Here is a 26,800-nt window from a genome sequence, read left to right on the forward strand (position 1 = left end):
GATTTTTGGTGAATGTGTTCTGCTTTGCCCATTGCATCACTGTATCTAGTATAAAAGTTGTCAGATTGGCCAAAGCCTAAACACAGCAAAGATGAGGTTTCCTTTTATACTACTTTAGTTGCAATACTCTGAACGGTTTTTATAATTTTATGTAAAATTACACAAAAACACAAGAACCCAGCTTTAACACAAATATAGACCAATATAATCTCCAACGTTTCACATTCTTAAGGTGTTCAGAGTCCTTCTAGACATCAGCTTCTCTGAACATCACACATTTTCCACATGTCAAAATCCAGAAAAATCCTGCAACCTTGAAACATGCTTGCCATCAGTAAACAGAAATCTAATGTGACCTGACGGGTCACTCATGTCAGTGAAGCGTCTGTGTCCTCGGGGACTGAGAGCCGTAACAGGGCCAGGAACTCATCTTTGTGTGTATGTGAAGAGCATCCAAATAAAAGGCAGGGATCAAAAGGTTGTCATTGCGGTGTCCTTGATTACATAACAGTTGCATTAGGTAGGCTGAGGATCGTTCTTCAGTTTACACATGTACACCTCTGAGAGTACCTTTACTGCGGTGCTGCCTTTGTTCTAAGGTTACACTACATGAGGCACAATCTCTCTGTCTGTCTGCATCAGTGTTGTGGTGTCTTAGATCAAAAGCGCTCAAGGGATGGTGAAACTAACCCCTTCAGATGGACAGTATAGACTCTCAGCAATTTCTTTTTAACACCAATGGGTGTCTGATTCCCGCTGCAAATGGCTGACAGCCTGCTGTCAGATGGGATTAAGAAGAGCCTTACCTGCGTGCAAAAGTATAGAAGGCTAAGAAGAGCTGGATTCTGTGAGCTGAGACTAATTAATCTCTCAGTAATAGTAAAAATGATATGAGACCTGATGTGAGTTCACTCTGGCGTGGAATATGAGATCATTTACCAAAGAAAGATTTGTAGCCCTTGTGTCACCCAGGGATTTTATGAAGTGAAACCAAAGAGATGGCTTTAAAAGGAATTTTAGGTAAAATCCAATGACTCATTTCTTCACCATATAAATTTGTTGTTGAAGCAGATTTTATTTCCATGTTGTTTACATGCAGGTAATAGATCAAGCTTGTAAAGAGGCCACAATATGCTCTTTTGTAGGTTCATAAATTTATTCTGGAGGTTTTCTGGAATTGGTTGACATCGTTTCCTGTTTGTTTTTTTTTAACTTTTTTTACTCTTACCGTGCATGCAGCGCTTCACTTCACCGTTTGTCTGAAACGCTTTGTTTTATGTTCTTTCTCTCTAAAGCCTCCGTATTAAACCTAGTCTGCTTTGATTGGTCAGCCAGCTATCCATTATGTAATGCCTTCTTTTCTGATTTTTGCAAACGAGGGAACTGCTGCAAAAATCCAGCACTGAACTATGCCTGGTTCAGGCAGCAGCCTTTGGTCAATTTGAGAGAAGACAGTAAAAATGCGGGTAACAGTGTTGAAACATAATTTTAATCACTGATTCTTTGCTCCGCATAAATCAGGAATTTGGTTTGAAGAAAATTGTGCTTGCTCTGCTCATCCTCTGTTCTAACTAGTAAGCAGGCATCTCACTGTAATACACCAAATCTTTGTCTGTATGTTTTGTCAACACAACTCTTGTTACACAATCCAGACTTCAGCGACCACACTTGGCACACAGGTACATGTTAGGTCCCTGAAGGTTCTTATGGTTTATGATGTCAAACCACCTACCAACAGGCTAAAATGACTAATGTTTTGCATTTTATTAAAGCATTGGATCATTTTAATTTCACAACAGTAACAATTTATTTGTATTGAAAAAACCTGAATTATGCATTAAATATAATGACACAATCATGTTGCCTGGCAACCACCTAGCAAAATGGGCTATTTTTAATATTTATGCACCCGTAACACTTTATAAAACCATCATATCATTTTAATCTCATGACTATGACTTCTAATTTATAGCCACACATTTAAATATTGTAATATATTGCAATATATCTCATATGTTATGATGCCATCAGCAATGGATTAAAATTAAATTCATATTAATAGATCAGAACCAACATTGCAGGAGAAAAATGGGCTGATACATTTTCTCAGTGCAATCAAATTCATCACTTTGCCACCAGTACAAACATGCCAAGCAATACTCTAGCATGGGCATGTACTAGTTATGTAAAAAGAAGAAAAAGCAGTACTGACAATACAAGTGGTGTTTTCTGTGGGAGAAAATGATCCTCTTTGTTATAGACTTCTAACCTTGTACCATTCTATACATGCAGAAATAATATGTAAAATACACTCAAGAAAAGCATAATATGACCTCTTTGAAAGAAAAAGTCTAGTTAAACATCAACAACCCAGAATTTGATCCATCTGAACAAGCTTGAAAAAAAAAAAAAACCTTCAAAAGAAAATGAAACTCACGGCACATTGTACTGACTGCTTTACATCTTCTATTTCGTCAGTGAGGTGGCATTAAACCTTTGCAGTAGAAGAGAGCTAAACAAAATGAAGTAATTAAAAACAGAAAGTCAGACCTCATATTCAAAACATGATAGAAATCTGACATTTTATGCTTTTCATAGTTTCAGTTAAGAGTTTGGTTTTTTTTAATATACTTTATATTCCCCTTCTCTGTCCTACATAGATTTGATGTTTTGATGCCATTATTTATTGGTAGGTTTTTTGTTTTGTTTTTGTTTTTCTCAGTGGAGCTGAAGCTTCACTGAGGTTTCATTTTCATTCTGTCAACTATTTATTTATTTTTTAATGCGTCAATTGATAAGAGATAAAACGCAATGTGATGGCAATCCACCTATAAGTAGTATAAGAAAAAAAACTGGAAAAAGATACAGACCTTTAACATCTGGCACGTTGTTTTCTCATTCTCCTCAGTGTTTTGGGGTTTTACTTCTATGCTAAATGAAGATTATTTGACATAACTTTGTTGTGTTTTTTACTTTTTTGAAAATCCACCGTTCACTGGAGGTTAATAGATACTCTGTGTAAAACTTATCGTGTTTAAAACAATGTCTTGCTGAAGTAAGCGAATAAAAGAAAATGCATCAAGAAAGTACATCAGGTAGCTTAAGCAGGTGTTAGAGCTGAAAATAACATTGTGTAAATAAGCACAAAGAGTTTACAGCGTGTGCAGGTGAGAAGATGAAATGTGAGCCGAAAATTCCGGGTTGAGTAATGGAGCTGAGTTTGAAGGCTAAACAGAGGGTAAAATGCTGTGCAGCTGTTTCACAGTGCAATAGCACATGATTCTAGGAAGCTGTACCAGCAACAATTTCTACCCCGTCACTATAAGAGATCGGTAACTGAGAAAAGGAATATGCCAAGAATGTGCTCTTGCATGTGATTGAACAGTCAAAACAGTCCCTCGCTGGATGATGATGATGTGTTGGAAATGTTCAGCTTTTGCTGTCAGATGACCCAGTGGATTTTTTTTTTTTTTTTTTATATTTGTGGCCAGAGGCAGCTGCGTCAGGAGCCCCGCTGTGCCAAAACAGTGGTCTAAATGAAATAAATGAGGAGGCTCCTTTTTTTTCTGACTCAACACAGATTGTATTACAAGAGTTCATGACAAAATAACTGATTTAAAACGGAAAAAAGACACAACATTACAAAATGATTTAGATTGGTGTAGGGGTACTGGGTCTATTTTGAAATTTCTCATTAAAGTGTGTCACAAAGCATTAGGCCTTGTTAAGGCTTGTGTAAAAATCATTTTCATGTACACATTATATACACACAAACATTTGTACACATACAATCAATATAATTGGCAATGTTTGACAGAGCAGGTAATTCGTCATAATGGGTGTCTTGATTTATTTTTTCCTTGTAGTCACAGTGCAGTGATTTACTGTTTCTTCTGTGCCCCAGAGTGAAGTTGTGCTGGGAGAGACAGAGTGAAAAGCATGTGGCACGCCTCTGTCACAACCACCATATATATAGCAATTTCTACACCCCTTTAATTCATTTTATGATACCTCCACTTTTTGAGTAGTTTCTCTTCCATAATAACCTGCTATATTTTCAAGTTGAAGAGATTTTATAAGACTAATTATCTGATAACAAGTCAGATTCTCCTGGCTTATGAGATGCTTTTTTTTCCTTAGGTGCCTTCTCTCTTCAGCTAACGAAATGATTTCAAACGAGTAATGTCTGATAAGATGAGACAGAAGCCTTGTGGGCATGACTAATGCTACTGAGTCCAATTAAGCTGATGTACCCACTGAATCAAATCACCCTGATATGATCTTGTCTGCCTGTGCATATATTGCCTCTAACTCTGATCACCTGAAAAAATAGGAAAAGACAGAGAGCATCACACATACACAAATCACTGCTGTGTTAATGGCATTATGGATGCCAGCTTTTTTTTTTTTTTTTCAGTTTACTACATCTCATGTCAAATGCTCAATTTCGAGATTTGATCAATTAACAGAGGGGACGTGCAGGAAACATGCACACCACAAAAATAAATGATGTGTACTCACAACAGTTATAGGAAGGTGTTCAGGAGGAAAGTGGGTAAATTAATGGGCTGTTCTCTAATCTAGAAATTGTTAGTTTGTAAATGTGCTGAGATAGCACATTTATATGTAGCCTGCTTCTTGCAAATGCCACCAAACTACTGTGATTCCCTGTAACCGCTGTACCACACCCACCGACAGTGAATTTATGACTTAGTTAAGCTATCTGAAGGCTGCAACAGCTTGCCAGTGAAATGATTGTTAGTCTAGAGGAAGTCATAAATCAAAAAAGAGTTTGGTTTGTCATTATCTATTAATACTCTGCAGCTCTCGGTCTAGAGTTCTGGAAACAGGCAGAACTCAGACATTCATGCAATCTTCCCCAAGACTGAAAAATTTCCTCTGAAAGATAGAGGTGAAAGACAGCTCTTCAAAGTTTCCCTGGCTTGTGATTGATTTACTCATCCTTCCATGGTCTGCAGCCAGTGCTGACAGCTCTGGAGGTGGAACAGTGCAGAATGCCTTAATTGAGCCTCATGCACAGAGCTTAATGCTGCAGGCACAAAACCCACACAATTAGGATGGGCTAATGACGTGGGGTGTCGCCCATTATATTTCCAAATATCCTGTAGGGGATTCCATATTTAGTATCACTAAGTCTTAATTAGTGATTAGCGAGAGGAAATGGAGTATTTTGCAAAAGAAAAAAGATTTTCACACAATTCATATTTTGACACTTTTTACATAATATGTTAAAACAAAGAAGTGAATGTATGTAGGTCATTATTTGAAGACTGCAATTTGAATTATTAAAAAGTCTCTCTGTCTTTTCAGAACCAGGATGATTTGCACGTCATTCACAACAATCAGCTGGGTAAGTCTTTTATTCCTAATTAGTAGTAAAAATAGAAGGTAAAAAAAAAAACTTGTGTGTTTGTGGAGCGTGTATAATTTTTAATATTCTGTGTGTGTGTGTGTGGTTTGCTAATAAAACACTTAAAAGCAGAAGGAAACTGGAAAATAACAAATTAGTGTTTAGGAGGGAAACTGAAAACCTGAATCACATTATCCTGTACTTGCAGTGCTCAGACAAGGGAGCATATGCTTAAACAGTATGTCCTTATCTGCTGTAGATACAGCTAAGGACACAAAGAAAATTAGTCAACATATACTATGTGTACCACTTTACAGTAATTTCAAATGCTTAATTAAAAAATACAAATGATTTCGTTCTAGATCTGACTGGAACTTATTTTGGACCCCAACGGTCATTTTACTAGTTGACAATATGTCAACAAATATAGTTTCAATCTTATAGTCACAACTGTAGAATTATAACTTAATTACTTTTAGCCTGATGGGGTTTTTTTTTTCATCCATTCATTACACCCCATTGTTCCATTTGTTTTCTCCCACTTATCTGTGGCTGGATCCTGGTTGGAGAGGCTATACAGGGGGTTTCAGACATCCTACTGCCTAGGAACATTGGGGTGAGATGAGATGTATAAAATCCAGTGAAGTTTGGGTCCTGCAACAGATTTACTCTGAGCTCCATCTGCATGTACAAGCTCCTCACCCTATCTCTAAGCCTTAGCACAGCTATCACAAATTTTGTCTGCTTGATCTCACTCTTTCAGAAACTACCTAGAGCTCATGAGAGCAGGTTAGGACTGGAACATACACTCACTGGGCACTTTGTTAGGTATATCTTTTCAACTGCTCAATAGAACAAATATCTAATCAATCAATCTCAAGGTGACCTATTTGTCTATATTTAGGCATGCAGACATGGTGAAAAAACTTGCTGAATATCAAACCAAGCATAAACCAGACATCGATTAAACACTTGAGCCTATTTTTACTGACCATGCTCAGTTCTGTATGAGCACAGTGTGTCCATCTTCTGATGGCTGTTTCCAGAAGGTTAAGGTACCGTGTCACAAAACTCAGATCATCTCAAACTAGTTTCTTGAACATTACAGTGTACTCAAGTGGCCTCCACAGTCACCAGATCCCAGTATAACAGAGCACCTTTGGGATGTGGTGAAACAGAAGGCTCCCATCATGGATGTGAAGCCAAGAAATCTGTAGCAACTGTTGCATGATGCTATTATGTCAATATAGTTGCTATATGCTATTTGGTGAGTGTAGATCAACTAAAAGATTAAAAGCTTACCCTTTCTGCTAACCTGTACAATACCTGCATTGCTGCTGAAGCCACAGCAAGATATCTCTCCAGGTCACGCTGCCATATACCATTACTTTTGAACAGTATAGTAAAGCTTCTTTAGGGAAACAACTCTTCCCCAATCCAAAGGCTGCAATCCAGCATCTCATGCTGGCGGCTTCACATTTGACTCCAAACAGCCCCAGACACTGAAGGTCGTGCTCTGATGAACATTCTCTGCAATAATGTACACTATAATTATAATAACAAGATAATAAAAAGGTTGTTGCACTGGTGTACTGTGTGCTTTACCACAGTAAAAGTTATTTGTGTCTCTACCAATTTTTTGCACGGTATGATATTGTAGCAATGAGAACACTAGCTTTTTTAACTACCGGGTAGCAATAGTACAGCACCATGTAATGGAACAAGACTAAATAGTTGTCATATTTAGTCTAAGCACAATTTGTTCCCTTTACAATCTCTATTTTTTATTAGTAAACAATTAATTGACCTGCATCTTATTTTATAGGCAAATGGAGTATGATAAACATCCATATATTCCTAAAAGTATTCATATTTGTATGTACTTAATTATAAATACAGGTATTGCTGTCTTTGATAGTGGAGTTCTTGTATTCACAGTTTGATTTACAGTATTTTGATGTTACTGCATTTGATAATTCAGATCAGACTAACTCAGTAGAACTAACCCATAATTCCAGATGACATCCAAAGGGATGAACTATTGCTTAATATAGTTCAATTTTAAAGAGCGCTGTATGGTGAAAGAATTGAATTGACATTATTGCTTGATAAAATCATGAATAATAAAACCTGAACTGAATAATATTGGACAGTGTGAAATTTAAATGGCAAGTACTGCAAAATCAAAATAGTAAAATGGGTTTTGCTTATGCCTACCTTGAAAATTTAATCTTGAGAGTTTCGCAGACTTCATAAATAAAGTCCCATCTTTCTTCAACGACTTGACAGCAACCAGGAATTTCATAAGTAGAGCAAATAAAAAGATCTCATGCATGCTTTTCATGCTTCAGGGGACTCGCACAATCACCATCTGAGAGTGATTTTCGGGAGACTGCAGAGGAGTTTGGAGCCCGCTTTCTGGACCTCTGCCTGTTCATTCAACTGGGTCACCACAGACGCAAAAGCACACAAAAGCAACTTCATAATGCTCTCATTTGGCACCTCGGCACAGAAAGGAAATACAAACAGACAGCGATCTGAAAAATGGAGCTACACTATCTGGCACTGCCATAGTAATTCCCTTTGTCACACCAGAAAAGCTACGCTCGCCTGCAGAGAATGTTGTTTGTGGGCAGGAATGTAAAAGATGAATCAAGGAGAGGCAGACTCACTTTTGTTTTAACAATACAGCAAACTTCAGGAGGTCTGACTGGATTGTTTATTTTAAAAGCCCCAGTAACATTTGATGGGTATTAGAAGTCATTCATTTAGCAATCTTTCTTCAGAGGGAGTACAGGGTGCAGAGTTTAAATAAAGTAAATGCATTATGTGCAGTATGTACATGCTACAGATATTCATAGATGGAACAAAAAAACAAAACAGTGTGAGCCCACCGGCCATATTGTGCAATAAGTAGTGCTTTAAAAAATGCAGCATGCAACATCTTAACAACAGATAACTAAATTGTTGAGACTGTGACCTACCTAAATGCACTGGGTATAGAACTGTTCAAATACAGATAGATGCTTAGATGTGCATGTTCCCCATCAGTTTCCAGGGCTGCAAGTCTCTCCCACTGCGCTATCACCGAATGGAATCTGATTTTTTTTTCTTTTTACTCGGTTAAATGTGTTCTGCACATTAATTTCCAAGGTTTTGTTTGGGCTTTCATTGAAGCTCCAAAGTACCATCATAAATCTATCCCAGCAGGAGGACGTGTCTTCAACTTGTCGATAAAAGTGAGCAAATTTCGAAATGAGACTATTGTATTACATTACAATAGGTTTGTGTCTCTCATCTTATTTTTTGTCTCTTGATCAGTTTGTATTGAAGTAAAAAAAAAAAAAAATTATTGTTCAGCATGACAAAAAAAATTAAACATCCCAACAATCCAAAGCTTGTAAGGCCTTTATCTGTCTAGCTTAATCAGTTCAGTCATTTCATTTCACTATCACACTGCTAGTCCAAAGAGGAAAAAGATCAAATGGATAAAACGTGTGTTTTATATGCATACTGGCACAGCAGAGAAGTCCGAGTTATGAATAGCAATACATGTAAGAAAAACAGAAAACTAATTAATAAAAATCTCCTATTAAAACAACTTCATAAGAAGTTCACGTGCATTGTTTGTGCCATTTAGAAATACAGTATCAGGAGGTAAAACATCTAAACAAGAATAACTTTTCTGCCAATTCCAATTATTTTTATTAGGTAGATCCAGTGCAGTGTTTATAACTTACATACATGGCTAAATGAGGCAGTTTTTGACTAAAATCTATCCAGGTCACCACTTAAACCATAGTAATGCATTACTTGCTTTACTATTAGGCTAATTTTAATACCATCACTGGAGATGTGTGAGGTTAATTAGAGGTATTGCAGCTGGCTGCCAGGGCATGATTTCAAGGTTTATTATTGTAGCTCGTTTCTAAAGGATACTGAGAGTAAGAAGTAAGAAAAGCACATCTGACTTCATAAGAAGTCATAAAACTTTTTATTTGAACTTTTGTGTTTTTTTTCCTTCTATTAGGGACACATTAATTAGCAGCATATTATAAGAATAGAATGGAAACCTTAATACAGACATCATTAATTACATTAATATAGTCTAATGGTACCTTTGCTGTTTATTTGGGTCATCACCAGTATCTGTGTGTGGGGGGGGGTTTTTCTAGTATATTTCTTTAATTTTCAAAATGTTTATTAAAATGTTTGACTTCAGACAAATGGTACATACCAGATGTTTAAAGTTGATATAATAAATGAATAACCTTTAGATAGTTTTTTTCAGGGAATGTACCAGCATAGGGCAGATGCCCAAAGCTGTGTTTTAAATCTGGATTTAAATGTATACTGTTATATAGTCGAGGTTATATACTAACTCTATTCTACATCTCCTTTTTCAGAACAAAGCCCAAATGCCAGAATTTAACCCTCTGGGGTCCAGGGTATAATTTGATGTTTTTGACTACTTTTGATTTTACCTTTTTCAGAACAAAGCCCAAATGCCAGAATTTAAATCCAATTATCACTATAGCAGTAGTTAATCCCAGGAGAGCTGTGTTACTGTCCCGTATGCAGCTATATTATATTTATTCAGTGGCTCAGAGCCAGCCTCTCCAGGCCAAGAGGACACGCAAGAAGATAGAATGCATATCAGTGTTCACAAGATGTTGACTGAACTCCTTTTTCTGACTTTAGTATTTCTTATTTTCCTTCTCTTTTCTCCCTACAAACAGTGCTTTGCTGCTTGCTTGTGACAATGCTCTATTGTGTCTGTCTTTTCTTTATTCAAGTGGTAAATGGCTTGCACTTATAGGTCTTTTCTTCTTAGAAGTTCTCAAACTGCTTTGCTTTGCTGCTTTGTGTCTCGTTCACTTTTTCCACATACTTACAATGGAGGTGCAGTTGTCATGCAAGGTGCTCACCAGCCACCGGGAGCATCCTGTTTAGTATTTTGCCCAAGGACACTTGTGGAGAAGCCAGGGATTAAATCTCTAGCCATGTGATTAGTGGAAAACCCGCTCAAACACCTGAACATAGCTGATGGCTTTATTTCATTTAATTTAAAAAGCAATTTAAAAATCAGGCAACCATCCTGAGAAATGCAATCAGCCGTGGCATATACTGCCAAATAAGATATGAAAACAAACATATTCCCAAAAATTCAGCTTGACAGAAATTTGCAAAAAAATGTTTTAAAGTGATATCTAATCCATTCCCGACTCATTCAATACTTTAATGGGTAACGAATGGGATTCATAAGCAAAACCTGGAATCTGTTAAGCGTTAATTGCCTGAGCTTCCTGAATTATTGATTCTAAGTGAGGTTTAAGGATTGAGTTCAGCACTCATTAGTCTTTAGCAGAGTTGTCCATGGAGTCAGGAACTCCAGAGAACCTCTAATGAGTGTGATTATCACAGGTTGGATGCAGCTTTTTTCAGCCTGTCCTTTTACATGTTGTAATTTCTGTGTGTTTCTGTGTTACTACTTGAAGAGAATGTTTATAAAAGATTGCTTGTTTCCTTTCTTGGCTTTCCCATCTTGCTTCTACCTCATGCACAGTCTTTCCTTTCCAGTCTTTTTTGTTGTTGTTTTTCAATGCAAGTGACTCCCTATCTTTGTCTGCTGGCTTGCTTCCTCATTCTGCTCCCTTTCTGTTGTTCCCCACTTTGGCATTTTCCTCCCTGTGTTTTATTGAGAGATATTTATGATACTGACCTTTTCAGCAGTAAGCTAAAAGTTAAATACACCATGCTCTCTATTGATCTTGTGCAGGGCAATTAAAAGTCTGTATTAATAGAGGAAGATGGGTGATAGAAAATCATTTTTACTTACAGCAGGGGCCTTTGCCACACTAGATTATCACCTTTCAAGAAGGTAAATAATTTTTATTCCTAAAACTCAACGGAATAAAAAAAAAAAAAGAGGTTGTATTCATTTTGAATAATAAATCCTGGACCTGGTTGGTATTGTGGTCATGGTTAGTTTCGACAGAAAACTGCAACACAGTTTGCTCGATTGAATTTTGTCTCTTGCGTTTTGGACACGAGGAAGGGAAAGATGGAGGGGATTTTTTGGGAGATAGATGATTCTGGGCCATCTTGTCTCGGGGAGTCCAATGATGTGAGTCACTGGAGTGTAGCAGGTTTTACAGCAGCACAATCAGCTGCTGGATGGGGGGTTTGGCCTGCTGAGTATGGAAATGAGCTATTGACATCCTCTGTCATCTCTCACTATGTGCTGGCAATGAAGAGCTCTGAATCTGTCATGGCAGTGGTATTGTTCCCACAACAGCCTAATGGCCCCCTCCACAGAAGCCCATCCCTCTAGATCTTAGCAGACTTTTGTCATTGAAATTGCACTATGGATCTGATTTCCATCTTCTCCCAAACATATAAGCATATTTGTATATGTTCACTGCCCCTTGCCTCGAACGTGTGTTTATTTGACTGTGGAGATGGAAATATTCGGGGCTGAAATGAAATGTTTCTGTGACAGTTCCACTGACTACACACACCTGCTCTGTGACACTGATGGAAATGACAGAGCTGCAGGAGAGCCTAGAGGTCAGTGTGCTCTCAGCTCCGCTGCCACTTGGCAACATCTGCAATCCTGCTCTAAGGAAGTGTCACTATTGATTTGTGTCAGTGAGGCGACAACACAGCACGGCCAGGCCAGTAGAAGAGCACACAATCTATATACAGCCGTGTATCTCTCTCTCTCTCTATGCCCTCCTTTCCGTGTGCATACCTAGAAATACAAACACTTCAGCCTTGATTCTTTAATCAGCCTGATCATACCCTCTTATGCGCAGAGATGCTGAAGCTGTGAGTACACACGAGACTCGAAGCCTCCCTGTGGAGTTTTCCAGAGATCAGATGGTGATGGCCTTTAAAGAGTGGTTTCATGAATTGAGAAAAGCATCAGATCAGAGGGAGAGAAGGAGGCAGAATTCTCCAGTGTTTCATTTCATCCAATATATTTCAAGGCTGATACAGTCCTTTTTTTTTCTATGGAGTTGCCTCTGTGGAATGCTGAACGAGGGGAGATAAACGAATACTGCTTTCTAGTTCCATCGACCTGGCAAAATAAAATCATCTGCACTGAGGGGACTAGGGCATTGGCTTCATCTCCTCAGGAACCTTCAATCTCTTTCATTCAAGGCATATTATTTTCAGCCAAGAGGGATCCTTTGATAATTTAATTTAACAGCAGAAAAAAGCACTCTGTTGTGTGTTTCGCACCAGGGTGCAACGTCACATCTTGGGCCTATTATTAAATAGATGAATTGATTGCATACTTTCACCTCTGGAAATTCTGCTATTAATACAGCTACCACTGCTAAGATTAATAGCACTTTTTCTGTGACAGCTGTGAAAGCAGCACATCCAAACAACCATTAAATGCAACTTGTCAAACTTCCGTAGTTACTCTGAAAGCTATGACCATGACCAAAAACACCCAAGAAAACATTTGACATCCTATCTAAATACACTAGAAACTGTTAAAAAAAAAAAAAGGAGGCTTGGTACTTATTTTATATAGTGCAAAACTGCATTACATGTGAAGGAAAGGAAAGAGGAAAACTGGGCTACTTGGATGCTTTTTAACTTTGCAGGACGCTGTGAAGGAGTAAGAATGGCAAAATCATGCCGAGCTTTTTTTTTTATTTTGTCCTTGAAACAGTCAGACATTCCCGCTGTAATAGGGCCTAAAAATACCTCCCATTTGTCAGATAGCACAACAACTAACAACCATCTCCAGCACTTACACTCTCTTGGCACAATTGCCCAGCAACAATATAGCAATCAATTAGAAATCGTACATGTGAGCAATCACACCAGCAACCTCAACCTAGCCGCAAACCTCCAAACACAAACCACACACAGTGCATTTACAAAACACGTAACTTTTTCTCAAGTTAAATCTATATAGATCTAAGCCTAGAGGCATCCCTGTATAATCTTGCCTCCACAGTGAAAAGTGCTGGCGCTGAAGGCATTGTTTTAAATCTCGGTCCTATAATTACGTAAAGGTAGATGTATCGATTGTATCGAGAGAGTATACAAAGGTGATTTTTACCTGAAAGGAGAAGGACAGAGAAAAAAAGAGATGAAGGAAGAGGGGTACTATAACAGGATTTTTCCTCTTCCCCTTTTCTCTCCATTGTTTGATGATTAATCGAAACCCATTAGTGTGGACTCGAGAGCAGTGAATTCTGTTTTAATTAGTTTCTTTTTTTACCCCTCATTCTCCTTTGCTTTGACGTAGGGTACGTGTTATCTACACAATGAGGGATTGGCAAACTGCTTATCTGATTTTGCTGTTAGTCTCCTGCAGCTGGTATTATTGCTGTACTGTGCAGTATCAAGAGACTGGTACCTCACTTGGGGCTTTAAAATGCACTGCTTTATGTGAAACCATATGCGCACGCACGTACACGCACATTCATTTAGCGAACTCAGCAGAAGGACATTTAGAGGTGGTGTAGGGGTATTCACTATGTAAGCTCAGCTCAGTGGAGGTTAGATCTGTTGGGAGATGGACATGCTGAGATTTAGCAAGTAATCTCCCCCATTACTAGGGCTCCAGGATGAATGGGATCTTTGTTATGAGCTGAGCAAAGCAGCGACACACCCACCAACACTTAATTAAAAAGATTTGACACAGATACTGTACTCTGACATAGTGTCTGTCCCTGACCCTGATGCTAATATCCAAACTCAGTATGGGAATAGGTTCAAGTAGTGTAATTGAGGTGGAGGCAATCCATCTAATCCTGCCAATGTCAGCACTCGCCATTCCCCTTTTTTCCTCGCACAACTGTTCCGAAGGGAAGACTGTAGACTTGTCAGCGGTGACTGCTACTTATTTGTTTTAAAAGACTAAAAAAAAATACACTTTCTCAACAAATCTGGGAAAGCATCGTTGGAGAATTCCTGCTTGTAATTAGAATTCAAGACGCAGTGTATTCTCTATGACTGTATTCTGTTTAAATAAGTAACTAATGGACACAAATAAAGCACGTTAGAATTATTTGGCACAGACTGTGTTGTTTGTTTGAGCTCATAATAAGTAAACGTGTACACAAGAACCCTGCACGTTCAAAGTTTCTGAGGTGCCGGCCATAACTCTTACACCTCCCCTGTTTCTCCTTCTTACTTCACCTACCTCTGAGCTTTAAATCCTTGAGAAGCTTTTCAGTTGTAACAGTCATTCCAGCCAGGTGCTGCAGACTCTATTTGATGTGATGGACAGCTTACAGGATTTAGGAGTTGTCAGCTGTAATTGTACAGAGCTGGACAAAATGACAGGTTTTTTTTAGGTTTTTTTTTTTTATTCCCTGCCTCTGGTCCTTTGGTCTCAGTTTGACTGTAGTGGTCGTGAGAGCCACAGGGTTTATATGGACTTTTTTGTGTAGCCAATGTCATTCTTCACTGAGCTGTGTCACTATTACTAGCCTGTAAATAGATTTCACATGAAGAGGAACGGCAGCTAGCTGGGTCGATGACAAAGGTAGAATCTAAAGGTGTTGTCAGCATTCTATTCTATAGCTTCTATTAGCAGATTTCAAACAGACATTATTGAGCTAATCACTTTCTCCTAACCTTGGCCTTAACATCGCTGGAACAATACTTATTTCTACTGATTTTGCAGTTGTGTAAGCCAGCTAGAAATGAACAGCTGGGCTGTGTCAACCTTTGGGTGTTACAGCACCTCAGAGAAAGACTTCTGACTGCTAATCTTTTATTAACTAAAACAATCTGGGATGTGACATTTACATACTCTCTCCCCAAGCCAATTAAGCTCTTGATGTCCTGGTTATTATCACCAGGCCAGTAATGGATATTAGCAAAAGTCACCTCTGTTATTCAGGCTGTGGCTCTTATCTTGCCTTGCTTGCAGAAGGTCATCGATTGCCATGATCCTTTTTCACAGTATGTGAGCTGTCACACATTTTTGTCCTTTGTGTTCCTCCAGACCTGCGGGAGATAGTGTTCGTCATCCAGAGTCAAAGCAACACCTTCCATGTGAGGCAGGCAGAAAGACGGAGAGAGGATTTGCTCAAGCAGGCACACGGTTTTACGAAGGTAAGACTCAACGTGCACGCGTTTTTCCTATGGTGGTACATTTTAGTATAAGTATGTGTTGATCATGACATCAGCTTTTAGCGTCAGTCTCATCTGAATATGAGTTCTTTCTGTTGATGTTGCTGCAGGGTGTCATAAAATTCAGTTAAATTAATTTTTCATTGAAATCTACACACTAAAGGGTTTAAACATAAACACTTTGCTAAGTGTTTATTAGTTGCGACGTTACTCATTGCTCATCAGATCAAATATTAAATATTAGTATTATAATTCATGGTAGTTCCAGATTAACCTGTAAAGTACTTTTAAGTTAGAAGTATGAAAGTGTAGTTTGAAATAGCTTCTCATGTGCTTTTAATATTTTATTTGTTATGGAAATCTAGTCTAACTTTGATTTTCACATGTATCACTGTGACCAATAAATACTTAATAATCATCATCAAAAGTTTGTTTGTTTGTTTTCAGCATTTTAAGGGATTTATAAACTCCCAGTAAGAACATCAGTATTATGTCAGCCTGGGTCAAAACACCGAATGCCTTTTTTTTCTTCAAATCTATTCAGAGCAGATTTAATGTAGTGCAATGTATGATATAATCTATTCAGTTAAATAGTCAATGCAGTGTTGCTAACAACAATATTACATTCAATTAGAGGACGTAATCACTCGCTGTGTTTATTCTATTAAAATACTTTTTTTCTTCCTCAATATTCTTGGATTGGTCACTGAGTTGGAAACAATATTGTCTCAGTCTCCTGCTCAATGCTATGTATCTTATATCCACAGTATTGACTAACTGTGCCGAATTTAGAGCAAGTCATTTTTTCTGATTCGTGTTGCCACAGTAATATAAATAAATAAACTAATAAACAATACAAGCTAAATGTAACAAAACATTTAAAAAAAAATTATACATGAAGGGAAGCCCTACAGCACAAGACAATTAAGACACAATAATTAAATTCCAAATGAAAACAGCATAAGTGGATAATTGGAAGAAAATGGATGGGTGAACGGATGGACAAATGGATAGATGATATAAAATTAGCTCAAACTGGAAGCAGCGAGAAAGCCCACTTCTAAAAACATGTCTTTAAGAGACATTTAAGAAGACAGGGAGTGTGTCAATTTGATCTCCTTAGGGAAGTTGTTCCAGAGAGTGGGTGTCCTATCAGAAAAGCCTGGTCACCCTTCATCCTCAGCTGAGAGTTGAGATGGCTAGCAGGGCCTTGGTCAAGGACCTCAGATCTTAAATATCTTCTGGCAGTAAAGATGTTTGTTTGTTTGTTTGTTTGTTTTAGGCGTTTTTAAAAATAAATTATAGACAAGTTGTAGTTTAGTTTGTTGTAGTTTCTTGACCCAAACATGTGTATAAGGAGTTTTAGAAATTGAACTGATATTGGTGAGTCTCCTGAGTTCCATAAAGAATGAGGAGACAATAGAGATGACATGCCTGTTCAAGCCAAGGAGCTTTGTCGCAAGTGACAAGATTTTTAAAATACTGGCCAAAATTCATGGACAAACACCCATGATGTGTTGTCGTATATGTTTGCGCTCCATCAGGACCACTAAATAAAGATTCACGTAAAGATTACATCAGTCTTATTCATATTTATTAAAGGAGGTTCTGTGCCATCCAGTATTTGATCATGGATAAAGTATGTTGAGTTGATGAATGTCATTGGGGTTTAAAGAGATGTGCAGCTGCATGTCATCTGCACCGAAGTGGAAATTCACACTATATCTACAGATGGCATACCTCAAGGGTGACATGTACAGAGAACAAAAAAAGGTCCAAGGACAGACCCCTGAGGTACTCCATGGGTCATTTTTATAGAGGATGACCATGAATTGCCAGGTTTTATACTAAAATACCTATCCTGTAATAAGAATAAAATCACTTTAAAAGTGGACCAGAAATGCTAAATAATAATACATTTTAAAGACATTTATTGAAATGCCTTTAACATTGTTGAAGACATTTCAATAAATATTTTCCAGCATCACTGGCAATCATCACTCTAAGGAGTGCAGTGTCTGTGCTGTGGTTTACTCTAAAACCCAACTGAAGCGTTTCAAAAAAGTCTGTTCCCATTTTAAAAAAGCAATCAGTTTTTCAGCAACAACTTTAAACCCTTAAACCCTTCCCTTGAAAATTACTGGAGCCAGTATTGTCTTCTTTTTTGTCTCATCTTTGTGTGAAAACAACCCCAAAGGCACACACTACACCACAAGAATTACAAAGTCCAAAAATAAGAAATTAGAGTTAATGTCTAATTAAATTTTTATAGGTCAGAATTATTATTTTTTTGCATGCTTTAATAGCTGGTACACTTTAAAAATATGATTCCATGTTTGCTGTAATAAACAGTGGCCTCAGTTTATGCAAGATGACAAGACTTGTCACGATGAGATTTAGTTACACTAATCCACATCAAGTTTTATGAGACGAGACAGACTTGCCACATCATGTTCTGTTTGCATTTGTGATCTCAGAGATGACTGGCATTTTAGCATCTGTTGCATGCAATTACACAAACTAATTTCTGAGCCAGGATCTTCTTAAAGAGACATCAGTAAAGGCTTAACAGCTTTTTAAAGAGTTATAAGATTTGTGATAAATCAGAATTTTGATTGAAATGCACAAAAAAGCTCACAGGGAATGAATGCTGCTGTTACACAAAGGCTGTATATTCAACACGTTAACATGTTAAAATTTAATGTGGGTCTGTATGAAACATGATTTAACCCAAAATTAAAATCTAGTAGAATTTATAAAGCGTGAAATGTCAGATGGAAAAAATGCAAATGCAAAAAGGGGGAGAGAGGACAATGGGAACAACAGTTTTCCCTGTTATACTTGCACTTCTTTTTCATTAAAACCTTTTATTTCATTGTTTACCTTTACCGTGTTCAGTTTTTAATTCCATGACTTAATAAAATGTCATAGTCTTTTGCTTGTGCATTTAATTTTAATTGTAATCAGCAAAATAATTTTCATTTAATAAGTCCACTAAATGAAACAAGGACATCTGTATCTGTAATGGCACAGCTTTTTAAATTCCTTTTTAATTGAACGCCAAAATTGACAAAGCAAAATTACTTCACTGCGACAAATCTCTTATTTTTAATGGAAAAAAATATTTTTTTATCTGAAGCTGCTATAGTTTAGGTTTGGATAAATCCAGGCACAATCATCTTTGAGTAGTTGGTTAATGATAGGGAGTGATAGTGGCAGTGATGAAAGCAACTACCAATAACTACTGTTAGGAGCAAGGAAAGGAAGGAGCAGTGGTTTGCTCCATAATTAAAAACTTGGCGCTGTGTTGACCCATCCATCCACCAGGATCTCACAGCACAAAAAGTGAGCTAAACTTTTGCTCCTGACATGAATCAGAATTTACATTCTTTCACTCTTTTGTTTTTCTGTTCATGTCTATAAACAGACAGACTTAAACATAGCTGAATAAGGTATCTACAGTAGTCATCCAAGTAAGGCCTCAGTCACACACCCCTAGAGTCTGACCAGTGCCTATGGCAGTAAGTGTATATCCTGACTGACTGGCAGCGAGTGAAGGTTGGAATTTTGCTCACTGTCCACAGGGGAAATTGTTTGCAAAGAGCTGCACCAGAAATCTCTTTTGTCACTAGTGGATTGCTGCGGTCCCCTGTAGTTTGTTAGGAAGACGCTGACTTGTCTGCAAACACTCACCATTTTAATTCACTACATCCCTGAGTGCCACATAAACACACTTTGACTGGCCTTCAGAGTAACAGTTGTGTCATACCACTACAGCCAACACAATTCAGAAGATGCAAGTTTTACTTTGAAGGTGAACATTCTCTAATTCCAGTTTGCATCACACATTTGACAGTAGTGCTTGCAAGTGTTTGTATAAAAGATGCCAACTTATCTGCAAACTACTGGTGACTGTAGCACCAGTAGTTTGTATAAAGCAGGAGCTTTTCGGTGCAGCATCATATACCTCTTTGAGACCAGTTTCACCTGTGCTAGGTAGCTTTGAGTGCTAGGTAAGATTAGAAAAGCACTATACAGTGGTCCCTCGTTTATCGCGGGGATTAGGTTCTAAAAATAACCCGCGATAGGTGAAATCGGCAAAGTAGTCAACTTTATTTTTTACAATTATTATAGATGTTTTAAGGCTGTAAAACCCTTCACTACACACTTTATATACTTTTCTCAGACATGAACATTTTCACACTTTTCTCTCTTGTTTAAATGCTCACGTTCAAACCTTTGTAGAAAAATACGTCCAGTTCTATAGAATGAAGCCAAAGGCACCCGCGGTGGCCTTTGATGGTGCAAAACATTTCGTCAACATTGTTGTTTGTTGGGGAGAAACTTACAAACATACAGTACAGCACTTCAGAGTCACACTGCTAGCGATCGAAGATTTATGTAAATTTGACAAGCTGGACACATTCTGTACTGGACAGGAGACACAGCACGAGATTGATAGACAATCAGGACGCAGAACACAATGCGCTGAAAAAAAGCATGCAAAATTGCACACAAAATAAATCTGCGAAACAGCGAGGCCGCGAAAGGTGAACCGCTTTATAGCGAGGGACCACTGTATAAGAACCAGTCCATTTACCATTGAGCAATCCAACTACCAGCAATCTGGAGGAACCCTCTCCTCAACCAGTGATAAAGTATACACATTTCTGTTAGTGAATACACATTTGTCCCTCACCATGAGTAGTTACTAAATGATCACCAAGAGAGCTCTAGCCTCTATGACTGAGGTCCAAGTTCAGTTAACATATTAAAATATTTTCATTTAGAATAGCTCTTAAAATCATCAAGTGCCAGTTTTTGTGAAAGCTGCTTTTCTGTTTTGCAGGATCCTGTTTTGTTGAATTGCTGTCAGAATAAAAAAATATGCCAAAACAAAAGCAGAAAAGGTGTTCGAATAGCATGGATAAAATGTAAACTCCAATTGATATTACTGTCTGCCAGCCTATCATCCAAAGCCAAACATAAGTTATAACCAGCTGTCTATGTCTACAGTCACACCTCCAAGACACATCACAGAAAATCTTATAATTCTAACAGTCTTACAGGGTGTTATAGAAACACTGAAGGAAAGCCATCAAAGCCAAAAAGACTTGCTAAGATTGTACTTTTGCTGTTTATTGTTATTTTATAGATGTATACAGTTCTGTGGAACAGAAAACTAAATGTCATGAAAATATCTATAAATCGTTTTTTGAGACAGACAAACACAGCAATGACAATGCAGTAAAGAGATAACCTTGGATCGTTTTGGAAATGAAGTTTGGATGTAGGCAAAATGTTGTTTTAGATAATTAAATAATTAAAAGCTGACACTGTTTTTCTAATTATGTGAAGTTTCAGGGTCAGTTAACTGGAAACTTTCTGATATTTCTGTTTTATCCTCATTGGACTCCTAAAGGTTGTGTGGCACTGATTTACGCACAGGAACTTGTGCATTCTGTGTCGGTTCACAGCCCATGTTTCTACAGTCTGACATTCTGCCTTCTGGGAAAATTCACATTACATTTATAGTGTTTTTGTCATTTAGCCAATGCTTATATCCACAGAAACGCGCTGAGACTACAGCAAAATGCGATTAAACTAAAACCTTTACCAGCAGTAGTGTAATATGCATGTTTTTAATGCTTTCCTGTTCATCACTGTAATAGCAATTCATGCGTTTAAGAAGCCACAGTGATGAAAATTTTGTTTTATATGAAAAATGGATTGGAACTGCAGTCCTTATTTTTACAGGTGGCTGCTGGATCTTTTTTCTCTCCTCCAGCCCTTACTGGTTAAAGCTTCCTATGACTGTATTACAGCCAGGTCCCACTGACCCCCATTATCTTCCTAGTCAGCAAGCAATCAGTGTCCTGTTCATGTCCTCGTGAGGACTGACTCTTATCTGTTGATTAGCAGTTTGCAGCTCGCACCCAACTGCTATAAAACTATCTCTCTGGTCTTCTTGAATGCCTCTTTTATCAAAAGAATGTCGATAGCTCTTTGAAGAAAAAGCCCTTGTTTTGAATTTACATTATTATCTGAGGATGATGCGTCTTTGATTTTATTTTTTCCCCTTTATTTTTTCATGGAACACCAATGATGTAAATGTTAAGCAGAGAACAGTTTAATAGAACATGGCAGACGTCAGAGGTGTGATCGTTTTAAGAGTAAACGTGTGTAATTTGGTTAGAGATAATATACCTCAGCTGACTAATAAGGATTAATATGTATACACAGTGTCGGTCTCATCAGCTAAATCAAACATGCTGCCGCTAGACAGAACGACTCAGAGGAGACTGTTCTCCCTGACTTCCTGCATGATGAGTGGACCATGCTGTAATGAACCACGGGGTCTTACGCTCTGCTGCTTTGTTTTCCTCACAGTGTGAAATGAAACATTGGCTCTCTCAGACAGTCCTCACACAATTTCTCAGCTCTGGACGCTCAAAAGGAAATTTTTATTTAGAAGGGATTGTAGGCACTGTACGCATCCTGAAATATCCTGTTCTTGTTTATTTCTTTCTTATCTAAGTATATATTTTAGTGTAAGGACAGGAAGTAGCAGCAGCAGCAGCTCTGGACTTAGTTTTATAGTTTTTTTCGTCATGTTTTTTTCTAATGCCACAATCAACTGATCTGATACAGTGACCATCTCAAAAGACAGAAAGACATGCATTCTGATATCCTGATTTCTCACGATCGTTGTTGGGAAAACCTGATGTTCATTTACGTGCTTCAGCATGATGATTTCATTTGGAATATTCTAATGAGCATATCTAGATTCATGAAAATATGATGAGAGGTTTTACATGTGCAACACAACCCAGATACTTGAAAAACCCAATTATAAACAGAGTAGTTTAACAAATGCATTCATCAAAGTGACAATATTTTTGTGAAATCATTGACTTACTTATTGATTTACTAAAATTAATAGTAAACAGTAGCTGTGCTGTGCAGAACAGTAAAACACACCAGTCTGATTTGCAGAATTGTACACAGTACAGTATTATGCAAAGCTGGTAATGCACAGTTTAGTTTTTCATGTTTAGCATCTAAGGAGCTAGACTTTCTTGTAATTGGTCTTAAGCAAGAGTTCTCTTTTTGAAAGTATTCAAAGTTTGTCTTTGGACATTGGATGCTTTTTCATTTATTTTCGGTTCACTACTAGTACCTGACCATTTTCTCTTTTTTTTTGGTTAATCCACTTAATGCTGACCTATGAATCATTTAGACATAAAAAAGCCACTCATGTTGTTTCTACACATAACAGACAACTTAGCAAAGAGCCAATTTGAAATAGTATTTTTAGGCATTTTGTTACTTGCAGCCTGTGCCAAAAACACATTTGTTCCCATTTCTTTGGCTGAATCTATGAAAAATACCAAAGATAATACAGTTTGACAGGCAAAAAAATGTATTTTTGCACCAATAAAGTGATCCTGAAAAAGGTATTAGCAGAAAAATGTGGCATATAGTGTAGTGTGCCTTTTTTAAAAGAAAAAAAAACACAGGTGAGGACAAAAGAAGAAGTGGAAGATCTAAAAAAAATAACTACATCAGGTGAACAGTACCTGAAAGTCATGCCCTTAAGAAATAGGAAAAAATCCACCAAACACCTTTTACGGGACCCGAGAGATAAATCTGACCCGTCAGTTGATCCATCTACTGTTTGCCGAAGCCTCATCAGAAATGTCTCAATGGAAAAAAGTGAAATTTTTGGTTCAAATTGTCATTAATATGAAGAGAATATGAATATGAAGAAAGATATCCAAAAGTGAGTGTCTAAGGGCATCTGGGAGTGCATTTCATCCAGTGGTGATGGGGTTTGTAATTGTCGGAATTATAAACACAAAAAACTGTAAAAACAGAAATCAAATTTTGATCCATCATACAATACCATGTGGAAAGCATCTGATTGACAACTTTTTGACACAAATTTTCAGCATGACATGCACGTTAAATTGCCAATACAGTACAACACCCCCCCCCCCCCCCCCCCCCCCCCCAAAAAAAAAAACAAACAAAAAAAACAAAACAAAAACTACACAATGGAAACCTATCAATCATGGACTGGCCTCCCCAGAGCCCAGACCTCATTATTATTGAAGCAGTGTGGGATCATCTTAAAAGAGAATAGAACAAAAGGCAGCCAATATCCAAACAAGAGCTTTGAATGTCCATCAAAAAGCCTGAAGAACTGTTCCTGAAGACTACCTAAAGAAATTTCAAGAAAGCCTGTCTAAGAGAGTTCAGACTGTGTTAAAGAATAAAGAACAAGTTGCTGAATTGTTTTCTAACTAAAATATAAAGAAATGAGGGATATCTCAAGAACTTTCACACAACTGTGAAAGAAATCAGCTAAAACATAAAAATATAAAGGAAACATGTTAAATAACAAGAGACATAAGTCTTATGAAACTTACATAGAACATAAAAAAAAATCTACTAATGGAGGGAATGGAAATTCTTATCTGTCGCTTGTGTATTGTTTCTTTCAGAAACCACCGGTGGTTTTGCTTCTTCACAGTTTATCAGAAAATGAAGGCGACTGGAGCATCCTTCCTCTGCTGCCTTAGTAAGTATCCCTGAACTGGTAATGATTGGGTGTAATTAACAAACAGTTAACACAACTCAGCTTTGTGCTGAGGACTGCATATGAGAAACACTGTCTTCTGTCAATTTCCACTGTGTAAATTTGAAATTTTGAAGGTAAATTTTTATGTTTTGAGGACATTTAGTTGCCACATTTGTGCAGAAGCCATTACTAACACAGTAACGGTGATTTATTGCTTCATTTTATGATAAATACCTTCTTAATGTGCATGTAGGTGTGACAACAGGTATTCAGTGGTATGAACAGCATGATAAAGGCATTAGCTTCAGTTGTCTGGATGCCTGAGCTTTTTTAAAAATCAAAAATATGTCTTATGATTGTTTTGGGGAGGTGTGTAATAGCATCTAAATGTGTCCTCATCATCCATGGCATAGACTTGTAGCATAGAATATTCCCAGACCATTATATAGAAAGACTTTCCTCCCTGAAAGAACTCAGTGTGCTTGTGTTGTTTTTTTGTCTTTCTGTCCTCTGGGGAAAATGTTGTGACTGCTTTGATCTGACTGGGTCAGGAGCCTCAGCCGCAGATATCTCCTCAGACTAGACTAAAGTGAAATGTTTTTATTATTTAACTCTATATATTTCTGCCTGCATGTGTGTCCTTAGCTTATCGCGTTCCTTTGGGAAAAACTCTTCGTGGATTGTATTTCTTGAGGAAGAAACAAACGTGAAGTTGATTGCCCTCATCAAAGTCCTTGCAAAAGTTGACAAAAATAAAGTAAGCGTAAAATATTTTCTCCTATTCTACATCTGTCTTTCTCTCTCTCATTGCTTTCTCTCTTGCTTTTTAAGAAATTCATCAGTGAGACCAAAGCTTCCTGTTTTCATTCCAGCTTAGCTGATCATTGCTTCAGTTATATGAGATACAGTATCAGGTTGGCTGCAGCTTCTTTGCAACAGTCGAGCTGCACTGAGCACCACCAGCTCACAGCGTAACCTGTCAGATATGTCACTCCAGTCTCAGCTGTAGACCTAATTTAAGGCCTGTCCCTCCACTCATGAAATTATCTATATGGGTTGGTGGAGTATGCCAAGTATAAATATTGAATGAGCACTCCAGAAATTCATGCATTGGAAGTGTCATTTCTCTTAGTTGAGCTCAGCAAAATAACTTTCTCCTTCAGTTCTTCATTTATGAATTATTTAAATAACACAAATTTGTGGCACATTTTTAACATTTGTTTTTTAGATTTAAGCTGTTTGTAAGAAGTTCGCTTTGCTGTGCCCTTGGATTGTCATAAAAGGCAATTTCCACCCTGCGTGGGATTTCAGTTCCAACTTAGGGATCGGTTTCATTATTGAACGCATCTCTACAAATTCATCCTAAAGCGAAGCCAGCAACAGATACAACGTCCTGATGACTTGATTCATTACAACATGCCCAAAGGCAAACTCTTCTCTCTCAGGTGTTATAGCTTAGTGGGGTCAGCCTCATGTTAAGTCACAAAATTGGATTTCATATCAGAGTGTTTTAAGCAGCGAAGGCTCCTCACAAAAATGAGTTGCCACTTTCCAATTAACTTCAACCAGTTAGGCGCCAGAGCATGACAGTAATTAAACACAGTGCAACTTGTGATATACTGTAGTTGCAATTTGTGTATTTATTTGATAAACTAAATCGAACAAAGAAGAGAAGAAGGTAGTTTTGGCTGCTCCCTTATTTACTGAGGGTTGTCTTTACCGGGGTTGTCTCAGTGGCTGGATCCGCATGTTGATTTGCCACAGATTTTATACTGCATGGCCTTCCTGATGCAACTGGGATAATATCCAGGGTTGTGACCGTCACCAAGAGCGCACTAGCCTGTGATCACCAGTTGCTGGGCTTGAATAAAGAAAAGCAAGTGTTTAATTAAACAGACTGTAGCCACTCTATCATCCATCTACCATTCCCAAGGACTGCTACTCCTGCTACTGTTGAGTGATGGTCAGATTTTAGTGAAGCTTACATGCAATGACCTAGTGGGTTTTCACACATACTCTGCTGAAGGTTAATGCCATATTTGTCATTTTAGAGACATTTCCATTTTCACAGCACAACCTTCACAAACACTACTTAGAATTTAAATTTCACCACTTTTCCACTCCTGATGTACTGAATAAAATTCAGAACTAACCATTTAGCAAACTTGTTAAAATAAAATACATTTTTCGTGCACAAAACGAGAGAAACACCAAATTATATTTATTCCTTGAAATATTGCTTTGCCACACATGTTGCCCACCACATGTATTCCTGATGATCATGGTCTTATTGGTCATAATCATGGAGTAGTCCTAATGGTTGACTCCCACATTGGAAAGGCGTGGTTGGGTTGGGGTCTTCTTATCTCCATTATGCTAATAGAAGAAATATAGTCAGTGCTACTCTGATGCATATTTTCATGCTTTTTATGGCCATTGTTACTACTGACCATGTAATCAAAATACTCTTCAATCCTTTTATTAGGTGATCAATCAGATTACTTTGTGGCCTGGGTTTGTGAGCCCCATTCTCATTATATTTTGCAATACAGCCAATCAAAATATGTCACTTTCTTTATATTTCGCACACATTAATTAAATCACAGTAATTTGTGATTTATGATGGATCATGAGTTGGTTAAGCTACTACAGCATTGACATTCTGGTTTAGACGCATCCCAGTTTGGTCTGTCTTATTTATATTAATGTTTCAAATTACATATTAGAAACAC

General features: G+C 37.6%; 1 protein-coding gene across 1 annotated transcript in view; it reads left to right on the plus strand.

Moving 5' to 3' along the window:
• b3glcta (beta 3-glucosyltransferase a) overlaps positions 1 to 26,800 on the plus strand; it is a 70,321-nt gene that overhangs the window by 21,767 nt on the left and 21,754 nt on the right. The window contains exons 3-6 of the mRNA XM_063492979.1: positions 5,332 to 5,371; positions 15,357 to 15,466; positions 23,992 to 24,068; positions 24,714 to 24,825. Of these exons, the coding sequence (XP_063349049.1) occupies positions 5,332 to 5,371; positions 15,357 to 15,466; positions 23,992 to 24,068; positions 24,714 to 24,825 (339 nt within the window). The remainder of the gene's footprint in view (positions 1 to 5,331; positions 5,372 to 15,356; positions 15,467 to 23,991; positions 24,069 to 24,713; positions 24,826 to 26,800) is intronic.

Source organism: Pelmatolapia mariae, linkage group LG14 (genome assembly GCF_036321145.2).
Source record: "Pelmatolapia mariae isolate MD_Pm_ZW linkage group LG14, Pm_UMD_F_2, whole genome shotgun sequence".
Lineage (NCBI taxonomy): Eukaryota > Metazoa > Chordata > Actinopteri > Cichliformes > Cichlidae > Pelmatolapia > Pelmatolapia mariae.